At 49.3% G+C, this 22,910-nt stretch overlaps 1 protein-coding gene and 2 non-coding genes across 4 annotated transcripts; 2 read left to right on the forward strand and 1 right to left on the reverse strand.

Annotated features, from left to right (window-relative positions):
* Window positions 1-847: 847 nt before the first annotated feature.
* PRSS16 (serine protease 16) lies at window positions 848-9,116 on the forward strand. Of its 2 annotated transcripts, XM_036112171.2 has the most exons (12): window positions 848-917; window positions 993-1,153; window positions 1,807-1,906; window positions 2,002-2,131; window positions 3,413-3,536; window positions 3,770-3,847; window positions 3,929-3,976; window positions 5,393-5,683; window positions 6,441-6,582; window positions 8,492-8,671; window positions 8,751-8,896; window positions 9,011-9,116. In XM_036112171.2, exons 1-12 carry the CDS (start codon window positions 848-850, stop codon window positions 9,083-9,085), a joined length of 1,545 nt encoding a protein of 514 aa, XP_035968064.1. In that variant the 3' UTR covers window positions 9,086-9,116. The 2 variants fall into 2 exon arrangements, with proteins under 2 accessions (XP_035968064.1, XP_077910553.1); XM_078054427.1 differs by lacking the exons at window positions 1,807-1,906; window positions 2,002-2,131; window positions 3,413-3,536; ... (1 more) ...; window positions 3,929-3,976; window positions 5,393-5,683.
* A 3,735-nt stretch (window positions 9,117-12,851) lies between these two features.
* Window positions 12,852-12,925, forward strand: TRNAI-AAU (transfer RNA isoleucine (anticodon AAU)). Its single transcript has one exon. It is a non-coding gene; the product is annotated as a tRNA-Ile (tRNA).
* A 9,888-nt stretch (window positions 12,926-22,813) lies between these two features.
* On the reverse strand, window positions 22,814-22,886 carry TRNAV-UAC (transfer RNA valine (anticodon UAC)). Its single transcript has one exon. It is a non-coding gene; the product is annotated as a tRNA-Val (tRNA).
* Window positions 22,887-22,910: the final 24 nt, after the last annotated feature.

Consider the following 22,910-nt stretch of genomic DNA (forward strand, 5'->3'; position numbering starts at 1 on the left):
AAAAAAGTAAAAAGCTGGGGTGCCTGGGTGGCTCGGTCGGCTGAGTGTCTGCCTTTGGCTCAGGTCATGATCCCAGGGTCCTGGGATCGAGCCCCACATCCAGCCCCACATCCAGCCCCACATCCAGCCCCACATCGGGCTCCATGGGGAGTCTGCTTCTCCCTCTCCCTCTGCCCCTGCTCATGCTCTCTCTCTCTCTCACACACACTAGCTCACTCTCTCTCTCAAATAAATAAATAAAATCTTAAAAAAATAAAACAATAAAAAGTTTGTTGGCCTTCTTGTGTTTCTTTAAAACTAAGGGAAGTCCTTCTTCTCCAAAGGAGACTTTTTTTTAAAGAGTGGTGAGACAGGGGGCCGTGATAAGGAGCAGAAAGAGGGGAGACTAGGAAGCAGACAGGGTGAGACTGGGACAGAGACAGACGCTCCAGTCAAGAGGACGGAAGAGCAGAGAGGGGCCGAGGAGCACAGAGGGGCCGAGGTGCTGGGGCTGCGGACAGGAGAGGCCCAGAGAGAGGAAAGCAGAGCGAGTGGGCAGGGCCAGGTCCCGGGGTGCCGTCTGAAGGGCAGAACGCAGAGTAAGGCCTAGAAAGGGGGAGGCTGGGGCACAGAGGGGCAGCGAGCGAGAGAGAAACTGGATCGGCAGGGGCCACGTCAGCAGGCGTCCCTGCCCCGCTGTGGTGGTTCCCACAGACGCTTGGCCTGGCCCGGGAGAGGCACCTGGAAAGAAACCCGAGCTCCTGGTGAAAGCCTATAAGCTTGAAGCCCAGTCCCAGGAACCTGACAAAGGGCCTCAGCGCGTGGGGCGAACAGAGCGCCGAGAGGCGAGCGCAGAACAGGGGACAGCATGGCCGGCAGGCCTGCCCTGTGGCTGGGCCTTCTGCTCCTGCTTTCCCTCGGGGGCTCCTCAGCTCCAGGTAGGAAGACGCTGAGGGTCAGACAGGTGCTCCCAAGGGGGCCTGGCCTGACTCCTTCCCCTCTGTGTCCCACAGCCTCCCTCCTGAGGCGCCTGAGGGAGCACATTCAGCGGTTTCAAGAGAGCTCGGGCCTGAGCCTGACTTTAGGCCCAGGTGCTGGGGCCCTCCCAAAACAAGGGTGGCTGGGGCAGCCGCTGGACCCCTTCAACACGTCTGACAGGCGGTCCTTCCTGCAGGTGAGGCCAGGAGAAGGGGAGCCCCCAGTCCCTGCATCGCTGGGCCCCACAGGCTCATCCTCTGCCTACTGTCAGCATCCCCGGGGCCCTTAGCTGTGCCCTTGGTCCCCTGGGCTCCCCTCTCTGTCCTCAGCCTCCACATTCTTTGTCCCTCGGGCGCTGTCCTTCCCCCCACTTCTCCCCGTCCTTCAGACTGAGCTTCAAATCCACCACCAACATGTAGGGTCTCAGTACGCAGCAGAAGTTTGGACCTGCCTCACAACAGAAACCTGAAGAGCTCTCATGAATGAATGAACAAATGCACCAGATTTCACACCTACTCCGCACACTCTGCCAAGGTCAGCTCACCTAGGTCCCACTTGCAAATCCATCTGCATTTCTTACTTACTCTACAGTCCTCATTTCAATATGCTAGCCCTACCCTTGACCCTGGGGACACAGGACTGAAAAGCTGACAAACTATGGCTCTTACAGATCTTACATTCTAGCTGAAGAGACAAACAGGAAAGAAAAGAACACATAAATAAACAAGCCTATTTCACATACTACCAAATATATAAAGACCCATAAGGGAGGGAGGCTGCAACGAACTGGGAAGAGAGGAGAGGTCAGGACCCTCAATCCGACTTCTTCTTGCCCATCCCGCCCGTTAGCGGTACTGGGTGAATGACCAGCATTGGGCCAGCCAGCGTGGACCCGTGTTCCTGCACCTGGGGGGCGAGAGCCGCCTCGGGTCTGGCTCAGTGATGAGAGGTAAGAAGCAAGGGGGGGAGACACAGCTGGGAAGCTGGTGGGGGCAGGGAGGGGAGCTGCAGCTTGCATCCCCCCCAACCATATACTCTTCACAGGGCACCCTGCAGCCCTGGCGCCAGCCTGGGGGGCCCTGGTGATAGGCCTGGAACACAGGTTTTATGGCCTGAGTATACCTGCTGGGGGCCTGGATGTGGCCCAGCTCGGCTTCCTGTCCAGCCGGCACGCGTGAGTGAGGGCCGGGAAGTTGTCTGGGGCCGTGGGCCCGAGGAGGTCTGCATCTCGGCCTCCCTGTGTTGCTGTCGTGGTCCTGCGCTGCCTGAAGTGGACCCCTGGGTCTCTGGTTCATGTTTTCTTCTCTTTTTCAGTGTCTCATGCTTTCTCTCTCTATCTCTGGGTTTCTGTCCCCACCCCCCTTTCTTCCTCTCAGGCCATATTTGCACCTCTTTCTGTCTCACTGCAGCCTGCTGGTCCAGACCCCCCACGTCTGGTCCCTGGAGGACACAGACTCCCCACCCACTGGTCTTTGCTTTCTGCCCCCAGCCCTTCAGTTACTGCACAGATGCAGCCGAGGGATGGGCTGAGCACACACCAGCTCACCACTCCCCCTCACTCACGTCTCTCACATGCCTCTCATCTCACTTACAGGAAACGAGGCCCCTGGGCTCTGGGTCCGCAGTGAACCCTCTGACCTCCACTTTCTCACACTCCCTGGCCTCCAGCTACACAGAGATCCGTGCTGTTCCCCAGACTTCCGAGCACAGGGCTGCCTGGAGCCTTTCAACTTCCCTCTGCAGGGACTGGGTCTCCCCCACATATTTGTAGGGCTCCCTCCCTCGCCCCCCCACCCCTACTCGGTTAACAGCCCTTCCTGGTCCCCAGGGTCCTTTACCTGCTCCACTGTTCCGCAGGACTGAGCTGTCCCTCTCCCACCTGGCGGCTCTCTGCCTCCCTCTTGCCTCCCTCCCTATCTCCACCTCTAGCTCTTTGCCTCTGTGTTTCTTTCTGTCTCGCCATTTTTCACAAGCTAAACGGGTTTCTAGCTGCAGGAGGATGGCACTAACCGTTTCAGAAAGTCCGGGAAGAAAGAAAACACTTGGGATGGAAAAGAGGATGTTAGACGCATCCCAACGTCTCTCTTTGTAATTGTGTCTGTCCTTCCCTCGGTGGCTTCTACCCCCCGCCTAGGACCCTTCCTCTCCCTGAGTAGCTCTCCTTTTCTGCCCCCAACCCTTCCCTGTACTTGTCAGCTGTCCGCTTAAAATGCCTCAGAGATTTATCCTCCCGCCTGTTGCCCGGAGGAAGGAGGGTGGAGGCTTTCTGGAGGGGCCTCCCCTGGCCCAGGTGAGCACTTGCTGAGACGGGCGCGGGGCGCGGGGAGCCCTCACACCGACCCCGTGAGAAGAGCCAGACTCCCCCGTCACGTCTCTGGGTCCCCGCCCGCGCAGGGAGGGAATCTTCAGGGACTCCCGGCCAGGAGGGCCCACCGAGCCTCCCCTCTGCCCCCAGGCTGGCGGACGTGGCCTCTGCCCGCCTGGCACTCGCCCGCCTCTTCAACGTCTCCACCTCCAGCCCCTGGATCTGCTTCGGAGGCTCGTACGCCGGCTCCCTGGCTGCCTGGGCCAGGCTGAAGGTCCCCGGGACCCTCGCGGCGGGCTGGGGGAGGGGCCCCATCTCAGAGGACAGGTGTACCCCGTCCCCCCTCGCCCCCCCCCGCACCCTCCCCTCCCCCCCAGAGAAGCTGTCTACGAGCTGTCCTCACCAGAGTCCGCGAGTAGAGGGCAGGGTACGCGGGAGCGACACGGGGGCGGGAAGTGCGGGGTCCCGGGTGCCCCCGCCCGCAGGCTGACGGCTGTCCTCCCTCAGTTCCCCCACCTCATTTTCGCCTCCGTCGCCTCCTCCGCTCCGGTGCGGGCCGTGCTGGATTTCTCCGAGTATAACGAGGTCAGCGCGGCGGGCGGCGGGGGCGGGAGGGGTCCTCAGCGCGGGGAGCCCCTGATCCCTTCCCCCGCCGTCCCACTGCAGGTGGTGTCCAGAAGCCTAAGGAGCACGGCTGTCGGCGGGTCCCCGCAGGTAGGAGATGGGGCCAGTCCGAGGGGGAGCGGGACAGGAGGTCTTGGAAGGTGGGGGCCAGAGGGTGAAGCTTGCAAGGTGGCGGGGTCTGAGGGAGGTCGGCGACCCGGAAGGTGGGCGGACTTTAGAACGCGGGAACTCAGAGATGGGGCGGGCACCGAAAAGCGGGGCGCCCCAGCAGGGGCGGGGCTGCTGCGGGCGGGCCTGGGGGGCGACCCTATCAGGAGGGAGAGGTTCTGCGCAGGGTAACGGGGTCGGGGGGAGGCGACCCTACCAGGGGGGGTGAGGCTCCGCGCGGGGCGGGGGGAGTTGGGGGGGACGACCCTATCAGGAGGGAGAGGCTCAGCGGGGCGGGGGGTGGGGGGGACGACCCTACCAGGGGGGTGAGGCTCCGCGCGGGGCGGGGGGGTGGGGGGACGACCCTATCAGGGGGGTGAGGCTCCGCGCGGGGCGGGGGGGTGGGGGGGACGACCCTATCAGGAGGGAGAGGCTCAGCCGGGCGGGGTTTGGGGGGGACGACCCTATCAGGGGGGTGAGGCTCCGCGCGGGGCGGGGGGGTTGGGGGGGACGACCCTATCAGGAGGGAGAGGCTCAGCCGGGCGGGGTTTGGGGGGGACGACCCTATCAGGGGGGTGAGGCTCCGCGCGGGGCGGGGGCGTCAGGGGGACGACCCTATCAGGGGGGTGAGGCTCCGCGCGGGGCGGGGGGGTTTGGGGGGGACGACCCCGTCAGGAGGGAGAGGCTCAGCGGGGCGGGGGTTGGGGGGGACGACCCTGTCAGGAGGGAGAGGCTCAGCGGGGCGGGGTTTGGGGGGGACGACCCTATCAGGGGGGTGAGGCTCCGCGCGGGGCGGGGAGGTGGGGGGGACGATCCTATCAGGGGGGTGAGGCTCCGCGCGGGGCGGGGGGGTTTGGGGGGGACGACCCTGTCAGGAGGGAGAGGCTCAGCGGGGCGGGGGTTGGGGGGGACGACCCTGTCAGGGGGGTGAGGCTCCGCGCGGGGCGGGGGGGTGGGGGGGACGACCCTATCAGGGGGGTGAGGCTCCGCGCGGGGCGGGGGGGTGGGGGGGACGACCCTATCAGGGGGGTGAGGCTCCGCGCGGGGCGGGGGCGTCGGGGGGACGACCCTATCAGGGGGGTGAGGCTCCGCGCGGGGCGGGGGGGGGTTGGGGGGGACGACCCTGTCAGGAGGGAGAGGCTCAGCGGGGCGGAGGGAGGTTTGGGGGGACGACCCTACCAGGGGAAGAGGCTCAGCGGGGCGGGCCCGGGGAGACGGCCGCGAGGAGCACCGCCCGGGGGCGCGGCCTCGGCGGGAGCTCCCAGAAAGTGGGGCGCTCGGGAAAGACGCGGGTCCTGGGCAAGGAAAGGCGAGGCCCGGGCCGGAGTCTTCAGCAGCGCGGTCCCTCGCTCCCCGCAGTGCCTGGCGGCGGCGTCCGCAGCCTTCGCGGAGGTGGAGCGGCGGCTGCGCGCGGGCCCCGGGGCTCGCGCGGCGCTGCGGGCGGAGCTGGGCGCCTGCTCGTCGCTGGGCCGCACCGAGGACCAGGCGGAGCTGCTGGGGGCGCTGCAGGCCCTGGTGGGGGGCGTGGTGCAGTACGACGCGCAGGCGGGAGCGCCCCTGAGCGTGCGGCGGCTCTGCGGACTCCTCCTCGAAGGCCGGAGCAACGGCAGCAGCTCTGCGCCCTACCACGGGCTCCGGCGGGCAGCGCAGGTGAGCGGCCCTGCGCGCAGCTTGGTGCGGGGGAGGGGGGTCAGCCGGCAGGGGTTCCTGCTCCTCTGCTGGACCTTGGGCCAGCGTGAACCCTTCTGAGCCGTAGTTTCCTCTTCTGTGAAATAGGGGTGCCACCTCTGGGCCCTCAGGGAGGTGCAGTGAAGTCGGTCAAGAGAAGCACGCAGTTTGCAGGTGTTAGCGACTGTGGCTGTTACCTCTTTTGCCCATCTTGTTCTGTCCACTTCCCCAGGCCTGCAACAGAGTCTAGCGCAGAGCAGATGCGTAGCAAATGCGTAGCATAGCAAATAGCATTTACAGAAGAAAGGAGGAAATGCAGCCCTCCGGGCGGAGTTCTCCCTCAGCCGGGGATTCCAGCCCCGGAATCCGCAGCCACAACAGCTGTTACTTCCCCAGCGCTGTCCGGACCGAATGCTGTACGAAGGGCTTCACATGTATCAGTTCACTGAATCCTCGCAATAGTTCTAGGAGACAGGCACTATTTTTATGCCCACTTACAGATGAGGAAACTGAGGCCCAAGAGATGATCGCTTGCGCAGGGTCTCACAGCCGTCCAGGACCTGTAACCCCGGGGACCCATGCACCCACCCGCTCCGACCCCGGACTCCCAGAACTCTGCAGCTCCTCGGACTTCTGACCGTTGACTTGCAAGGACCTATGTACGCTTTCAGGCCTGGGCCCTGACGTGCTGGGGGCACAGGAGGAATTCACGTGTGTCTGCGTGTGTATTGTCCCCTAGATTGTCCTGCACAGCCTGGGCCAGAGGTGTCTGAGCTTCTCCCGAGCAGAGACAGTGGCGCAGCTGAAGGTCACAGCCCCCCACGCGTCCAGCGCGGGCGAGCGGCAGTGGCTGTACCAGACTTGTACGGAGTTCGGCTTCTGTGAGTGACCCGCCGCACCCTCACCCCCAAACAGACATTCTGTGCTGTGCCCGGACGAGCTGTCTCATGGGGGTCTGGACTGGCTTTCATTTCGGTGGGACAGCTGGCCAGACTCCTGGGCCTCGTTTAGCCTGCGGGGGTGGGGCTGGCGGGTAGACACCCCCCTGGAGTGTGCGTGTGCTCGGCACCCTCACATACCTTCTCTCACACACAGCCCTCCACACGGGTGATCATCCCGCCAGTCTGCTCTTCCCCGTGTCCCAGTCCCGGAAGGGCCCTACCGGCTCCCTACTTACCGTCTAGAAACCCTGGCAGTGTTTCTCATGCCCCCTTCCCTTTGTCCCCACAGCCTGCCAGTCCCTGAGCCCTGCCCGCTCTTCACCTCAGCCCCCTCTCTATTCCCAGCTCTGCTGTCCCCGTGGAGGCCCCCAGCCCCTCCTGCCTCCATCCCTGACCCAGCCTCCTCTCTGGTCTCCAGGCCTTCTTTTCACCCATACAATCCAATTTCCTCACCGAGTCGAGAGAGATCTTTCTAAATACGACTTTGTCCTTTCTCTACTCAAAACCCATGGCTCCTCAGTGACCCTAGGGTGGGGTTGCCAAATAAAATACAAGATGCCCAGTTACATTTGAATTTCAGATAAACATTTTTTTAGTGCCTGTCCCAAATATTGCATGGGACATACTTACACTAAAAAAGTGTTTATCTGAAATTCAAATGTAACTGGACATCCTGTAATTTTATTTGCTAAATCTGGGCACACTACCCCAGAGTTCAGATCCTTTCCACATCTCCTGAAGGCAATGAAGATATGGTTTAAAGCAAAGGGTTCAAATTCCAACTTCACCGTTTCATAGCTATGTGATCTTGTGCAAACTTGGGCAAATAACCTAAGCTCTCCCTCTGTGCCTTAGTTTCCACATCTGTAAAATGGGAATAACAATAGTGTTTCTCTCATAAGGTTATTTCCAGGATTAAGGGAGGTAATATATGTCACACGCTGAGAATAACACTGGTACATAGCACATACTCATCAGGTACTTACTATTATTATTTTTACAAGACTTTACATATTTTGACCCCCCAATATACCAGTTTTCCTGACACCTCAGGAACTTTGCCCATACTCTTCACTTGTCCTGGATTACTCATCTTCCTCTCGTCACACAGTTCACTCATCTTCAAGTCTCAATACAAGATGCCTCCTCCTCAGGAAGCCTTACCTGATTGCCGGAGCTAAGTCTGCCTCCTGGCCTCCCCTTCTACCCCCTCCACAGTTCTGTGTTTTTCTCCCTAGCACTTCCCACAGTCTCATCATACATACCTTATTGCTCGTCTCCCCCTCTGCACTGAGTCCTGTCACTGCAGAGCCTGGGACTGTCTCAGTTGCTACTGGGCTCCCAATACGGTTCACGAGGCATCTGAGCATAGAGGAGGTGCTCAATGAATGGTGGAGAAAGGAGAGAGTGAGTGGAAGGCTAAGGGAGTTAGATGTAGGCTGAAGGCTCGGGGGAGCTAGGGATTTTAAGCGAGGGAGACATGGTCCAGTTTGTGCTTTACGCTCCCATGTCCCCTTGTCTCTCTAGCTGAGTACACGTGCTGTCTCCCCTCTTTATGGGGCTTTCTCTTTTGTGTCTTTGCTTGGCTCGCTCTTCCTAATTCCTGAAGGTGCTTTCCTGGAGCCTGTCATGCTCCCTCTGGGATTCCTCCTACCCCAGGCCTTGTCCATCACAGACACGACCTCCTGGGCGGTCGCCATCTGAGGGCGGGGGTGTCTCTCTGACGGGACCGTGAACTTACTGAAGGGAGGGTATGGAGCAGTTTTGGTCATCACCAGGGAAAGCTCTGTAAGTGATTATTAAAGGGGAGGGCTGTAGGCCCCACACTGATAGATATCTCCCTCCACAGATGTCACCTGTGAGGACCCCAGATGCCCTTTCTCCCAGCTCCCAGCGCTGCCCTCCCAGCTAGAGCTATGTGAGCAGGTGTTCGGGCTCTCAGCCTCATCCATCGCGCAGGCCGTGGCCCAGACCAACTCCTACTATGGCGGCCAGACCCCGGGGGCCAGCCAGGTGCTGTTCACTAATGGTGAGCCTGCCGTCAGAACCTGCCTCCTAGATCTCCACTAGCCCGGGTGGCAGCACACCATTCTTCCCTTTCTTACCAGGGGACACAGACCCCTGGCACGTGCTGAGCGTAACACAAGCCTCGGGACCCTCGCAGTCAGCCCTTCTCATCCCTGGTGCGTCCCACTGCATGGACATGGCGCCCGAGAGGCCCTCAGACTCCCCCAGCCTCCGCCTAGGGCGCCAGGTAAGAGAGCAGAGGCTCGGGGTGACTGGCATGTCATTTGCGTATCGATTTGCATGTGCCCGCCCTCTGCTGGGCGGGAGTCTGACCTTCACAGTTGTGCGCACCTCTCCGCAGAGCATCTTCCAGCAGCTGCAGACCTGGCTCGGGCCGGCAAAGGGGAGCCAGGAGCCCGGTGAGCAGGGGGGCTGAGGGGCTTTTACCCCCGCCACCCCCTGCGTGGCCACCTGGACGTAGTCACAGGACGGGAGAAAGCAGCTCGTGTTGAACGAGGAAATTTCCGGGAAGTGGGCTTCAGCACCTGTTTCCACAAACGTCCTCACTCCTGATTGAAAGTGTGTGTGTGACCAAGAGTTGGATAAATATAAGCGGAGAATTATTCTCGTTGTGAATATTGGTTTTTTAATTTTATTTTTTAGAGGGCATTTTATTAACCGTTTCATGGCTATCCTTTTTTATTGTTTAAAGTATGTTCTGTAAAGCTGCTTTGTGTCATAGAATTCTGGAACGATCTCACATCGATTTATTTTTTTCCTACTTTCAGAAACACAGCAGTCTTGGTAGGAGTCAGCTTCTCCGTCAGTCTGTTCGGGCTGCCGTGAGAAGACACACTGTAGATGGGGTGGCTCATGGCCCGCTGCTAGGCATTTCTCACGGTTCTGGAAACCGGGAAGTGTGGGATCAAGGCACCGGAAAACCAGGTGTCTCGTGAGACCTCGCTCCCTGGTTCATACTCAGCTGTCTTCTCTCTGTGTCCCCTACACGGCAGAAGGAATATTGGCATTTTAAATGCCAAATGTCAGAGCAATGTGCCCCGGCCCAAGTCCTGCTCAGACCCTGCTCAGACCTCAGACCCTGAGCTGTCCCTGCTTCTCACAGGTCCTTCTCTCTCTCTCAATCTTCCTTCCTAAACCTTCACTCACCATCACTTCCCACCACCAGATGCTACTCTGACATCCTGATAGGGACGCCCCGGGCTTTGGGAGGGCAGGAAGTAGCAAGTCAGGGGGACAGCATCTCTGGGGAGCTGGGAAGGGCAGAAGTAAAGACAAGTCAGGATGAGAGAAGGGGTAAGAGAAACCACAGGCCACGCTCCTGTGAGGAAGTCGCTCCTTGCCTATCTTGACTCCAAACCCTCAGGACGAACTCTTTTTTCCTGCCTAGAGCTAACCCAGCCCTGTTCAGCAGGTGCTACCCTGTCCCGCTTACTGACCTCGAGCCATAGCCCCTCATGCTGGGGTCCAGCCTCAGAGCCTCCCTGTGTGTGTTCAGCTGGTACACCACGGTCTGACGCAGCGTGGGCGCTCAGTGCCTGTTGGGGAATGAAAGGATGGGGTCTAGCCTCAACTCTTCACACACTTTTGGTTTTCCTTCCACTTGGCCGGATGCAGCCTCCCTCCATCTCCTTTGCAAACTTCTTTGCAACTTGACATCCGCACGCATTTGGGTTTGGTGCGAGGCTCTGTCCTCAAGCATTCTCGGAGCTCCCCTGGCAGGGGGCCTGCGGGCCCAGGCTGAACTATCGGGTGTACGTCGTGGGGTGCGTTGTGGCTCTGGGGTGGCCCGAGTCCCCAGGCTGGCTGCCGGTGACCGGGCAGCCCACTGTTTTCACCCAAGATTGCTGTGCGGACAGCATCACTGTCTGCCTGCATGAGTCTCTGTTACAGAAGGATGGACAATTCTGAGGTGCTCTCCCTCCCTGGCCTCCCTGGCCCATACTTGGCCCCCACTATCTATTCTCTACCTGGCAACCACAGTGATGCTTTCAAAAGGTAAATTGGGTCATGTTACTCTTCTGCTTAAAACCCTCAGATCACTTCCAGCTACAACCTGAATAAAGTCTGAATTCCCTCCCGTGGCTACGAGGCCCTGCATACTTTGGCTTTTGAGCTCTTCTCTGAACTCACTTCCTACTACTCTCGACACTGCATGCCAACCACGTGGCCTCTGATTACTTAACATCCAGAGCCACGTCCTACCTCAAGTCCTCACATTAGCTGCTCCCTCTGCCCAGAGGTTGTGCCCTTTAATGACCTTTATTTTTTTAAAGATTTTATTTATTTATTTGACACAGAGAGAGAGCACAAGCAGGGGGAGCAGCCGAGGGAGAAACAGGCTCCCCACTGAGCTGGGAGCCCGAGGTGGGGCTCCGTCCCAGGACCCTGAGATCATGACCTGATTGAGCCACCCAGGCGTCCCCTTTAATGACCTTTAAGTGACTTCTTCCTTCTTAACATGGAGGCTCAACTCCAATGTCACCTCCTCCAAGAGGCCTTTCCTGACTGCTCCCAGGTCCCAGTCACACCCTGTCACATTACCTGTTTTATGAACTTCCCAGCCACCAGCACTATCTGAAATGACCTTGTTTTATTTTCATTTTTGTTCAACTCCTCCATACTAGAATGCCCACTCCCTGAGAGAGGGGCTTGTGACATCCCAGCAAACACACCCATATGGGTTCCATGTTTCACAACCTCATCAACTGTCATGTGAACTCTCTTTTCTAGAAGCTCAAAGAATGCAAAATTGGATCAAAGATTGCAAAAATACTTCTCAGGACCAGGAGGATTGGTAAATTTGTGGTTCCCCTGCCTAATACTTTCGTTTACCAGTTATGCTCTATATCCTAGAAAATATTTGAATTCTAATGAGGATAAACGGTTTTGAGGAATGTAGAAGCATTGTGCTCTGAAGACCCCTGGTCTGTCTCATGCAAATTCCACCCTTAAACATGATCAAGTAGGGCTTCTTTCCGGGGCGATCTGCTTTGGAGGTCTCTGCTCTGGGGCGGATGCACGCATAACCTTATCCCAAAGTGAGAACTCCAGGGACCCTGTCAAAATGCCCAGTCTATGCTCACTCTGTAGACCATACTCTCAACGTGACAGAAATCTCTCACATTGAATCTAGAGAAGAACAAAGGTGGAGGACTAGTACTACCTCATCAAAAGATTTCCTATAAAGCTCCAATAATTAGGACAATGTGGTTTGGGCATTACAGGTAGACAAATAGATCAACGAGGCAGGACAGAGTCCAGAAGTAGATACACACACACACACACACACACACACGATCAATTACTTGTCTACAAAGATGCCAATGCTAATCAGGGAGGAAGAAAAGTCTTTAAAACAAGTGATTCTAGAACAGTTGGATAAATTATAGACCTTCTCTCAATCTCTTTTGCAAACTTCTTCGTAACATGACAACTGAATGGGTCTGGGTTGGGTGCTGCTAGGCTGTTTTCTCTTCCCAAGCATTCTCTGAGCTTCAGAGCTTGGGGGAAAAATGTAACCTCATCCCTACTCATACCATACTCAAAAATTAATACAAGGGCATCATAGATCTAAACATAAAGCTAAAACTATAAAATATCTAGAAAAAACAGAAAAATTATTTATGACCTTGTAGTAGGCAAGTATTTCTTAGGGAGAAAAGAATAGCGTAAGATACACAAAAAGGGATAAATTGACATCAGAATGAAAACTTCTCATTAAAAAAAATTCTCATTAAAAAACATTAAGGAGTGGAAAGACAAGGGAAAGACTGAAGGAAAACATGCACACTACATGCATTTGGCAAATGATCTGTGTCCAGATTAAAGAATTCCCGGAAATCAATTTTAAAAAGACAAGCCAGTAACAAATAGGAGAGAGGAAGCCCTGCTCGGCGACTTGGGTCAGAATCTTTTCGGGTCAGAATTGGGATTTGAGAAGGATGCGCGAGAGGGTTCGTTCATTCAAACCAAATGTCAAACTTCTCTCCTTTTCCCATCATCCACGGGAGGAGCGCGAACTAGGAAAGATGTGGGATTTAAAAAAAAAAAAATTGTTCATTTTTCTAGGTTTTTGTTTTGGTCCCCCTCCCCTCCCCCCCCCCCCCCCCCAATTTGAAGAACCGGTGGTGCTCTCGGTTCTTGTTTACATCTTCGGAATAGGCGGGCTGTGGCCGGCGGCTGGCCGGTTAGCTCAGTTGGTTAGAGCGTGGTGCTAATAACGCCAAGGTCGCGGGTTCGATCCCCGTACGGGCCACGTGAGTCCCTGTTTTACCGTTTCTGAGCACAGTCCCCATGGATCGTCCCCAGAGGACACCACTGCTGAGCCGAAATTCTTGGGAGGGCTGTTTTGACCTAACGTCTTGTTCTTGTTTTCTTTTTTTTTAAGAAGTAACAGACGAAAGCTAAAGTGGAGAGTATTTTTAAAGGAAATTGAGCAAAGTAGAGCGGGTACAGTGAGGCAAGAGGGGGATAGGAAGAGTTGGAGAATTTCCTGTTTTGTGTTGGAAAAAAAGCTGAAATGGTTTTGGCTCATATTACACTTTCAGTAAGGACTAAGAAAGCTTTTTTTTTTTTTTTTTTCCTTCTTCTCGGTAGCTGGTTAGAGCCTGGTGCTAATAACAGCAAGGTCGCAGGTTCGATCCCCGCACGGGCCACTGCCTTTATTTTGATGCTTAATTTCTGAAAAAGTCGCTTTTTAACGTTAGAGCTTATTTTCCAAAGGGATGACATATTCAGAAATTGAATCTGAAATGTTCTAACCTTTTGCGTCATTGATGGAGGGAATGTGCACGGGGGAGGCTTTGGGAAACTTGAGAGCACGGGGGAAGATGACCTCCATAATGTTCACACAAAGCATGTTCTGCCGAAACTGTGAGCATTAAAAGAACCCCAAAAGAAAATTATGTATTATTTTACATTTTCTTTTTTAAATCTCTCCACTCTTTAGAATGTGATAATTAGCTGTTATTCTGTGTCTGGTAGATGCTGGAGATAAATTGTTATGTGAAAAAAGCAGAAACTCAAACGCTTTGTATAAGATTGTGATTCTTCTATTTTAAAATCAGCTTTATTATGAGATGATTTACATGCAATAAAATGCACCCATTTTAAGCATAGAATTTGACATATTTATACACGCAAGTAACAACCGCGGCAAAGTAGAGACCATTTCCATGATCCCCAAAAGTTCCTTCGTGCTCTGTGGTAGTAAGAATAATGCCCTCCCCCAAAGATGTCCACATCCTAATCCCTGAAGTCTACAAATATGCTATTGTTCATGGCAAAAGGGACTTTGCACATGCAGTTAAGGAGTGCTGCTGACCCATTTTAGACTGACCTCCAGAACGGTAAGATAGTAAGTTTATGTTGTTATAAACCACTGAATTTGTTGTGATTTGTTACAACTGCAATAGGAAACTGATATATACCCCTTCCCGAGACTTATACCTTCATCCCAGCCCCAGCCAACTACAGGTCTTCCTTCTGTCGTGATGGTTCTGCGTTTTCTTGAATATCTTATAAACCATAGACTATATACTCTTGTGTTCCTGGCTTCTTGTGCGCAGCACAATACTTCTGAGATTCATTCACGTGTCGGTAGCTTATTCCATTTTATTGCTGAATTGTACTCCATTGTACAGATACATCCGTACATTTGCTTTCCATTCACATATAAATAGACATTTTCACTGTTTTCATTTCATTTCTAGCTATTATGAAGAGCGCTGCTGTGAAGATTAATGGAACAAATCTTTGTGTGGACATATGTTGCATTAGTCAGGGTTCTCCAGAAAAAGAGAGGGAGAGACTTTAAGGAATTGGCACAGGCCATTGTGAAGGCTGGCAAATCCACATCTGCAGGTTTGGTCAGCAGAGTGGAGACCCAGAAAAGAACTGATGTTGTAGCTCCAGTCAAAAGGCAGTCTGCTGGCAGAATTCCCTCTTCCTCAGGAAAGGAAGGTCTTTTTTCTTTTAAGGACTTCAACTGATTGGACGAGGCCCACCCACAATACGAAGGGTAATCTGCTTTACTCAAAGTCCACTGGTTTTTTGTTTTTTTTTTTTAAGATTTTATTTATTTATTTGACAGAGAGAGAGAGTGCAACCAGGGGGAGAGGGAGAAGCAGAATCCCCGCTGAGCAGGGAGCACTACTCGGTGCCTGATCATGACCTGAGCTAAAGCAGATGCTTAACCTACTGAGCCACCCACGTGCCCCAAAGTCCACTGGTTTAAATATTAATCTCATCTGAAAAATATCTTCACAGCAACATCTAAACTAATGTTTGACCAAATATCTGGATACTGTGGCCTAGCCATGTTGACACATAAAGTTAACCATCACATGTGTTTTCATTTCTTTTGGGGTAAAATACCTAGGAGTGGAATTGCTGGGTCTTTTGGTCAATGTATGTTTGCCTTTATAAGAAACCACCAAATGTTCTCCAAAATGGTACTGCCATTTTACATTCCAAACAATACTTTATGAGAGTTCCATTTGTTCCAAACTTCTCCAACATTTGATATTGTCAGACTTTTAAATTTTAGACAGTCTACTGGATTTGAAGTATTATCTCATTGTAGTGTTAATTTGCATTTGCCATAACTGATAATGAGTATTTTTTCATGTACTTATTGGCTATTTATATATCTTCTTGTTTGAAGTGTGTGTTCAAGTCTTTTGCGCATGTTTTTCTTGGGTTTTGTCATTTAGTACTGAGTTGTAAAAGTATTTATATATTCTGGATACATGTCCTTTCTTAGTTATGTATCTGAATATTCTCACAGTCTGTGACTTGCCTTTTCATTTCCTTACTTTTGATGGAGAACATTTGATCAGATGTTTGTATTTTATAATTCATGCAAAGATATTCTTCAGGGTTATGATGATCTTCTATGTTTTTTTCTCAGAGTTACATAAACTAGGCTTTTGTTTAGGTATATAATCTAATTTCAGCTAATTTTCACATATACTATAACTTTTACATATACTGAAATAAAGATCAAAGTTAATTTTTTTTCCATAGGGCTATCCTAATCTTGCAGCACTATTTTTTTTTTTGAAGACTGTTCTTCTTCCATCCATTATATCGACAACTCTGTCAAAAGTCAATTTATTTTATATGTATACCTCTATTTTTGAAGTCTCTATTGTGTCCCATTAATCTATATGGCTATCCTATGCATATTTTTATTTTATTTTTTTTTAAGATTTTATTTATTTATTTGAGAGAGAGAGAATGAGAGAGAGAGCATGAGAGGGGGGAGGATCAGAGGGAGAAGCAGACTCCCCACCGAGCAGGGAGCCTGATGCGGGACTCGATCCCAGGACTCCAGGATCATGACCCGAGCCGAAGGCAGTCGCTTAACCAACTGAGCCACCCAAGCGCCCTATCCTATGCATATTTTTAAAGTAATCTGTGGACCCATTAGGATGGCTCTTATTTTTTTTAAAAAAGCAAACAGAAAAGAACAAATGTTGGTGAGGATGTAGACAAACTGGGACCCTTAGGGATTACTAGTGGAAATATAAAATGGTGCAGCCTCTGGGGAAAACGGTATAGTGATTCCTCAAAAAATTGACCATAAAATTGCCATATGGCTTCAGCAGTTCCACTTCTGGGTGCCCGCCCAAAAGAAGTGAAAGGAGGGACTCAAACAGATATTGTACAGTCATTTAACAGCAGCTTTATTCACAATAGCCAGAACCACAAAGCCACCCACGTACCCATTAACGGATGAATGGATAAACTGAAGGTGTTATAGACACACAGTGGAATATTATTCAGCCCCAGCAAGGAAGGACATTGTGACACCTGCTACGACATAGATGAAACCTGAAGGCATTATGCATAAAATAAGCCAGTCACTAAAAGAAAATAGTGGATGATTCCATTTAAATGAGGTACCTAGCACCGTCAAAATCACAGGGAGGGAGAGCAGAGAGCTGGGTGCTGGGGGTGGAGAGGAGGAGCATGGGGAGTTAGTGTTTCATGGGTCAGAGTTTCGGTCAGAGAAGATGAAAGAGTTCTGGAGGTGGACGCTGGTGATGGGTGCACAGCAACAGGAAGGTGCTGAACTCCACCGAACTGTACACTTAAAATTGTTAAAATGATCGATTTTATGTTATGTATAATTTATCATAATAAAAAATATCAGTATTTTAAAAAGAAATTTGTGGAGAGTCTTTGAGAACTATGTAAATAGCTTCATCTTCCTCAAAGTTGTACCTACTAGTTTGGCATCCATTCATAATTCTAGTATGAATCAATTATTCCTGCAATCATTTCAAATCAACAATGTAAAAAGCCTATTTTTCTTTTTACATGGATTGTTTGAAATTCCATTATAAGGAAGAGCTTCCCCTTCTCACCCGTCTGTCTGTCTGTCTATCTCAAATGAATGCACAGATTCCTGCTCAAAGAATTATAATCACTAATCATGTATTTTGATGCTCAGATTGTTACAAATCTGGCCGATGTGGACCCTTCAAACCAACTTCTGTGTCTTTCTGACATGTATCATCATTTTTTAGGAAGTTCTTAATTTGGGGGACAAGAAAAAGCCCCACATTTATATTGTAATTTGGGGGGCCCCAATCTTGAGATCAGCTATTTTTCAAAGGAGCTCTGGATGCTCTTACCAGGGAACGGTTTTTAGAAATCAAGTTCTAGGTTCTCAATAAGCTCATTGCCCCCAGGCCCTCTCGCCGATGGAGACAAGAAATCTGCACGCACGTACATGTGCACATCTATGTCTATTTCAATACTGATAGCTAGCTATCTATAGATAGAACCATGATTTCACAGGGATGTCTCCAACTATAATCCAACAACCCAGGGTTTATTTTATTCTGTATTTGCCAGCAGATAAACCTAGCTCCCACTATCTCCGATCTGTTTTATTAACGGGAAAAGATAGAAGCACCTTGAAGAGAATCAGGGATTCTGGCAATGCTGGGAAGCTAAGCCCAACTTCCAGCAGTCACGCGCAACTTCCCTGTTCATTTCTGTGTAAAGAAAGCCCCATTCTTCCTTACTGTGAGTCTTTCCCCTGCGAGTCTCTTTTACTCCTCATACAAACACCCCCCTTCTGATGCTTCTGGTCGCCGAATGTGTGGAGGTCTTCCCCCACAACAAGGAGTTCTCTGGCACACCGAGTGGGGGGCTCGCGATTTCACTCAGTTCTGACACTATCTACCTGGAGATAGTTCAGATCCCACGGGTTAAGCGCTCAGTCCCACAACACTCCCAGCGCACTGAGGTCTCCAGGTCATCCACAGCTTCTGTCCGATGTGGCTAAAATCCCACGTTCCCATGGCCCCCTCCTGCGGTTCCCTAATTTGCTAGAGCAGCTCACAGAACTCAAGCGAACCAGTGTACACATCCTTTAGGATGTGATAAAGGATGCGGATGAACACCCAGATGTAAAGGGCGGGCGGGCTGGGGTGTGTGGGAAAGGCACGGGGTCTCCACGCCCTGTCCTGGGGCGCCCCCCCACACCTCCGCCTGTTCACCAGCCTGGAAGCGCTCTGAACCCCCACTTTGGGGATCTTATAAATGCTTCATGATCAGGTCGGCACGATCATTAATTCCATTTCTAGCCCTTCTCCCTTCTCAAGCGAACGGAGGGTGGGACGGAAAATTCCCAGCTTCCGGTCATGGCTTGGTCTTTCCCATGACCCCCACCCCACCCCTGCCCCCAGGAGCCCACCCGGAGTCGCCTCATCGGAACAAAAGACACTCCCGTCACCCGGGAAGCGACAAGGGCTTCAGGAGCCCTGTGCCAGAGACCGGTGTCTACTCCGTCCTGGCGCTTTGTTTCAAAGCGGAGCTTCCACGTGGCAGGAGACCCCCCAAGGGCCTTGTAAAGCGGCTCGGGGTAGGACCGCAGTGGGGCTGTAACTGTTCTGCTTAATGGCCCTCCTCTGCATTGACGCCCCTTTGGGACATGCTGCGTCACCATGTTTGTCAATGTTCCCTGGGGAAAATGCATACTCTCTATACGAGGTTCCAAAAAGTCTACCTTCTTGATTAGGCTGCCCTGGTTCTTTATATCCTTTCTTATTTTAGGCTCACGTCACCTTGCTCGTGCTGAAGGTGTCCTTTTAAAGTCTTTATTATTCCTGCTTTTAAACCTATTTCTTATATCTTCCGTAATTTTTATTTTATAAATGTAGTTAGTACATTCTTTAGTCCGTAACTATGTATAAGTGTTCTGACTTTATTGGATTCATAGCCTTTAACCTTCAAAACTGATCTCTTTTGTCATGTTTAATTTGGGGGGGGCTTGAATTCAAAATTATCACATGTCAAGATCATGAACCCTGCTTTTTCATGGTTTGCTCCTGGTGTATCTTAGCCCATTTCTTTTTTTTTTTTTAATGAACGTATTTTTTTATTATGATGTTGTGTTAGTCACCATACAGTACTCCATTAGTTTTTGATGTAGTGTAGCCCATTTCTTTATTTTCTTCTCTCTGAACAATTTTGCTTTAGATGTACATCTTAACAATATATTGTTACATTTTGCTCTGCGAGCCAATTTGAAAACATTTTAACATATGACTTAAGCCCATTAATATCTAATGATATGATTGATACATTTGTTCTTAACTCTGTCATATTTTGTCATTATAATGTGTATTTCTTGTATTTCTTTTTTGATATTTCTTTTCTCATTTAAAAAGTTTCTTGTGACATCTAGGATGGTTTGAATTTTTGTCCTAGCAGTTACCTTAATCCTCCTGTTTCCCCCATTTATTTACCCTATTTAACTTGTTTTTTCCCCAGTTTTATTGTTGTTGTTGTTGTTGTTGGCCATTCACTCTTGCTTACTGTCTATGTGGTGGTCTGTACATTTATTTTGTTTCCTCTTTCCTTTCCCTTCTTTTCCTATTTTTACATGCATTATTTCTTTTGTGCCAGAATAGAAACATTTAAAATTATGCTCCCACCTCTGCCCTTGCATTTATTTTAGTCGTAGATCTACAATTAAATATATTAAATGTTCATCCAATGAAGTTTCTTTATTTCTTAACTAAATGAACCCATCCTATCATATACTCTGCAAGAAGAGTCCAGTATGGGCATATTTAAAACTCTCTTCTATAGTCCTGATTCTTGAAGATCTCAGCTTGGCTAGATATAGAATTCTTGCTTCACTCTTCTATTTTTTTCATGCTAATCTAATTTTTTTATATTGCTCTTCAGAAGTCTGATGCTAGGCTTCTTCTATTTATAGAAACTTCTGGGATTATAGATTTAATTATTATTTATATTTTATTGACCATTTTTCTTTCTCTCAGAAACTCCAATTACTCGTATATTGGAATTTCTTTGCCTGCTTTTTATTTAAATCATTTTTATCTGACCCATTTTACTTCTTTCTTTATCTCCTTTTCATTTTCTCAGCAGGTTCTCTTTCTTCCATTCTCATTCCAAACATTTGTGTTGTAAATTTATTCTCCCTTGGGTGCCTTGTAATGTAGTCTTCGTTTCTGATGTGATTTTTCTTTTTTTCTTGCATTTTTTTTCTACGTTCAACCAACTTTCATTTCATTTCTTCCCATTTTTGTCCATCTGTTTTAATTTTTTGAATTTCTAAGTTAAAGTGATTTTTTTTAAATCCAAAAATGCTTGTTTGAAAATGTCTCTTGCAACAACATGGATGGACCTAGAGGGTATTATGCTAAGTGAAATAAGTCAATCAGAGGAAGCCAGTTATCATATGATTTCACTTGTATGTGTAATTTAAGAAACAAAACAGAGGATCGTACGGGTAGGGAGGGGAAAATAAAATAAGATGGAATCAGAGAGGGAGAGAAACCATAAGAGACTCTTAATCATAGGAAACAAACTGAGAGTTGCTGGAGGGGAGGCGGGTGGGGGGATGGGTGATGGGCATTAAGGAGGGAATGTGATGTAATGAGCACTGGGTATTATATAAGACTGATGAATCACAGACCTCTACCTCTGAAACTAATAATACACTATATGTTAACTAATTGAATTTAAATTAAAAAAGTAAAAATCAAAGAAAAAGAGGAAAAAGATGAAATAAAAGGATCACAAAGTGAGATTTTCTTAATTACTAAATGCAACATATATTTAACAAGTATATAATGTTATTTATGTTCCCTTTAGTTTATTGGTGCAGCTTATCTTTTCCTTCAGTAAATGAGATTCTATGAAGTCTTAAAGTGATAATGTAAAATTTTCTTTAAATGTTAAAAAAAGGAAATTATTGTATGTCATGAATATTTCTTATATGAAAATAATGGCTTAAGTTAAAATGGCTCTTTACTCAATACTTATTATATGATTAATACTTATAGCCACTTCACATTATTGGGAAATGATATATACATGAAAATAGTATAATCAAAATGTATTTGTTCCTGAGAAACACTACACTTGGAAACTAGGTTAACTAGGTGAATACCATACTTTTAAACTAGGTTATACTTTTAGAATATAGTTTTTATAATATTATTTATTTATGCACAAGTGGTTTTTGATTTTCAGAAAATAAACTTTGTGTTAATTTTAGCGGATTATTTTCTTCAGTATAAAATTATAGTTATTAATACTCAGTAATGTCATGATATAAATTTGTACATTTGTTTTCATATATTTTCATTAAAATTGCTTTTGAAATGCAAAAAAAAAAGGAAATGTCTCATTCAAATGGGAGCTGTGTTAAATTTTTCTTCTGCTTTTTCATTTTTGGAAGAATTTTCAACAGCTAAAATATTTTGATTTTGTGTTTTCTTACCGTTGTTTTGTATAAATTTATTCAGATATTGTGTGAAGAGATTTAGGATAATTTACACAATTCCTAGTTCAAGACCAACCTCTTCTATCCCTACATAAAAATACAGTAACTTTAATAGATGTCTTTGGGACAGGGAGAAGGGGTCCATGGAGAGAAGTTTCTGTGTCTTCGGAGTTTTGTCTCCTTTGGTCTTGCAGGATTTTGAATCCCCTTCTTTGTTTTTCCTTTACCAACCAATCTCCAAAGGGAGCTTCTCCCTCCTGTTTTCTTTTCACCCATTGGTCCTTCCTCTGTGTGGCTACTGCCTTATTTCCGGCTGACGTCCACGTTCCTTCCCTGTAGATGGTGCTTTGATCTACCAGGAGCACTTTTCGTGTTTTCTCACTCAGAGTGGAATTTCTATTTGAGAGGAGGGGAATTTTACCTGATTCTTAGGATCTCAGTTGCCATTTTCTTACTTCTAGATGGATTTCTGGACCTTCTTCCAATCTCTGCAGAGACTTGCCTTTGGGAGCTCCTGAAAGATAGGTCTGCTTGGATTGGATGTTTATAGTTCTCCTGACAAGTAACCTGAAGTTTGTAGTGTTCTCTCTTCTAGTCGGGGAGAAGGTATGGTTTTATTGTTGTGTGCGTGTGTTTCAATATGTTGGGAAATTCAGATCTGAGCGATTATTACTATCCTCAGGTTTTAAATCACTACCTAAATTATGAGACATTTAAAAATTACATAAAAAATTACATAGTGCTTTAAAAAAAAAAAAAAAGGGTGTGCTTTCCATTTTATTTAATAGTGTCAAATTTTCTCACATCGGTACTGTAGCAACCTTCTGTCCACAAGCATGTGAATGTTCATGTTTCCTTACAAAACCACAAAAGAATGTCTGATCTACACTCCTTAAAATCTGGTTCTGTGGGAAACCGCACATGTCTAATTACATGAAAACTGGAGTCTTCCAGTTTCTGAGATCAAACAAGTGGGGTTTCCTTTAACTACATTTCTCCACCTCTACTGCTTAACATTGTCAAAGTAGATGCTGTTTCTGCAATTATAAATCCTTAACATTGTAACTACTACAGAATTAAAATAATCTTTTCAATCAGGCCCTGGCTGTGTACTATTTTAAAGTATCCATATTTGTTGTTGATCAGGCCTTGCTTGTAACTGTTTTCTCCCTGGCCATTATGAAAAGCAGAGAAATCCTCTGATAGTGCAAGCCAGTGTGAACCCACACTGCGTGCCCAGTCAAGTGAATGTCCAGAAGGGGAAACTGAGGACGCAACCCACTGAGCCCTAGGTTATCTCAGTATCTGGAGGGAAAAGGAAAGCTCCCCAAATTTCTTTTGAATGGAAGCCAAAGGTAACCTTGTGGGTTCCACTGGGAATCGAACCCAGGATCTTCTGCGTGTAAGGCAGATGTGCTAACCACTACACCATGGAACCTGAAGATGACCTACTCTCCTAAGA

This window comes from Halichoerus grypus, chromosome 9, assembly GCF_964656455.1.
Source record: "Halichoerus grypus chromosome 9, mHalGry1.hap1.1, whole genome shotgun sequence".
Classification (NCBI taxonomy): Eukaryota; Metazoa; Chordata; class Mammalia; order Carnivora; family Phocidae; genus Halichoerus; species Halichoerus grypus.

Coding starts and splice junctions, on each gene's coding strand:
- PRSS16 (XM_036112171.2), top strand. CDS start 848: ATGGCCGGCAGGCCTGCCCTGTGGCTGGGCCTTCTGCTCCTGCTTTCC. Junction 918..992: donor CGGGGGCTCCTCAGCTCCAG/GTAGGAAGACGC, acceptor TGTGTCCCACAG/CCTCCCTCCTGAGGCGCCTG. Junction 2,132..3,412: donor TTCCTGTCCAGCCGGCACGC/GTGAGTGAGGGC, acceptor CTCTGCCCCCAG/GCTGGCGGACGTGGCCTCTG.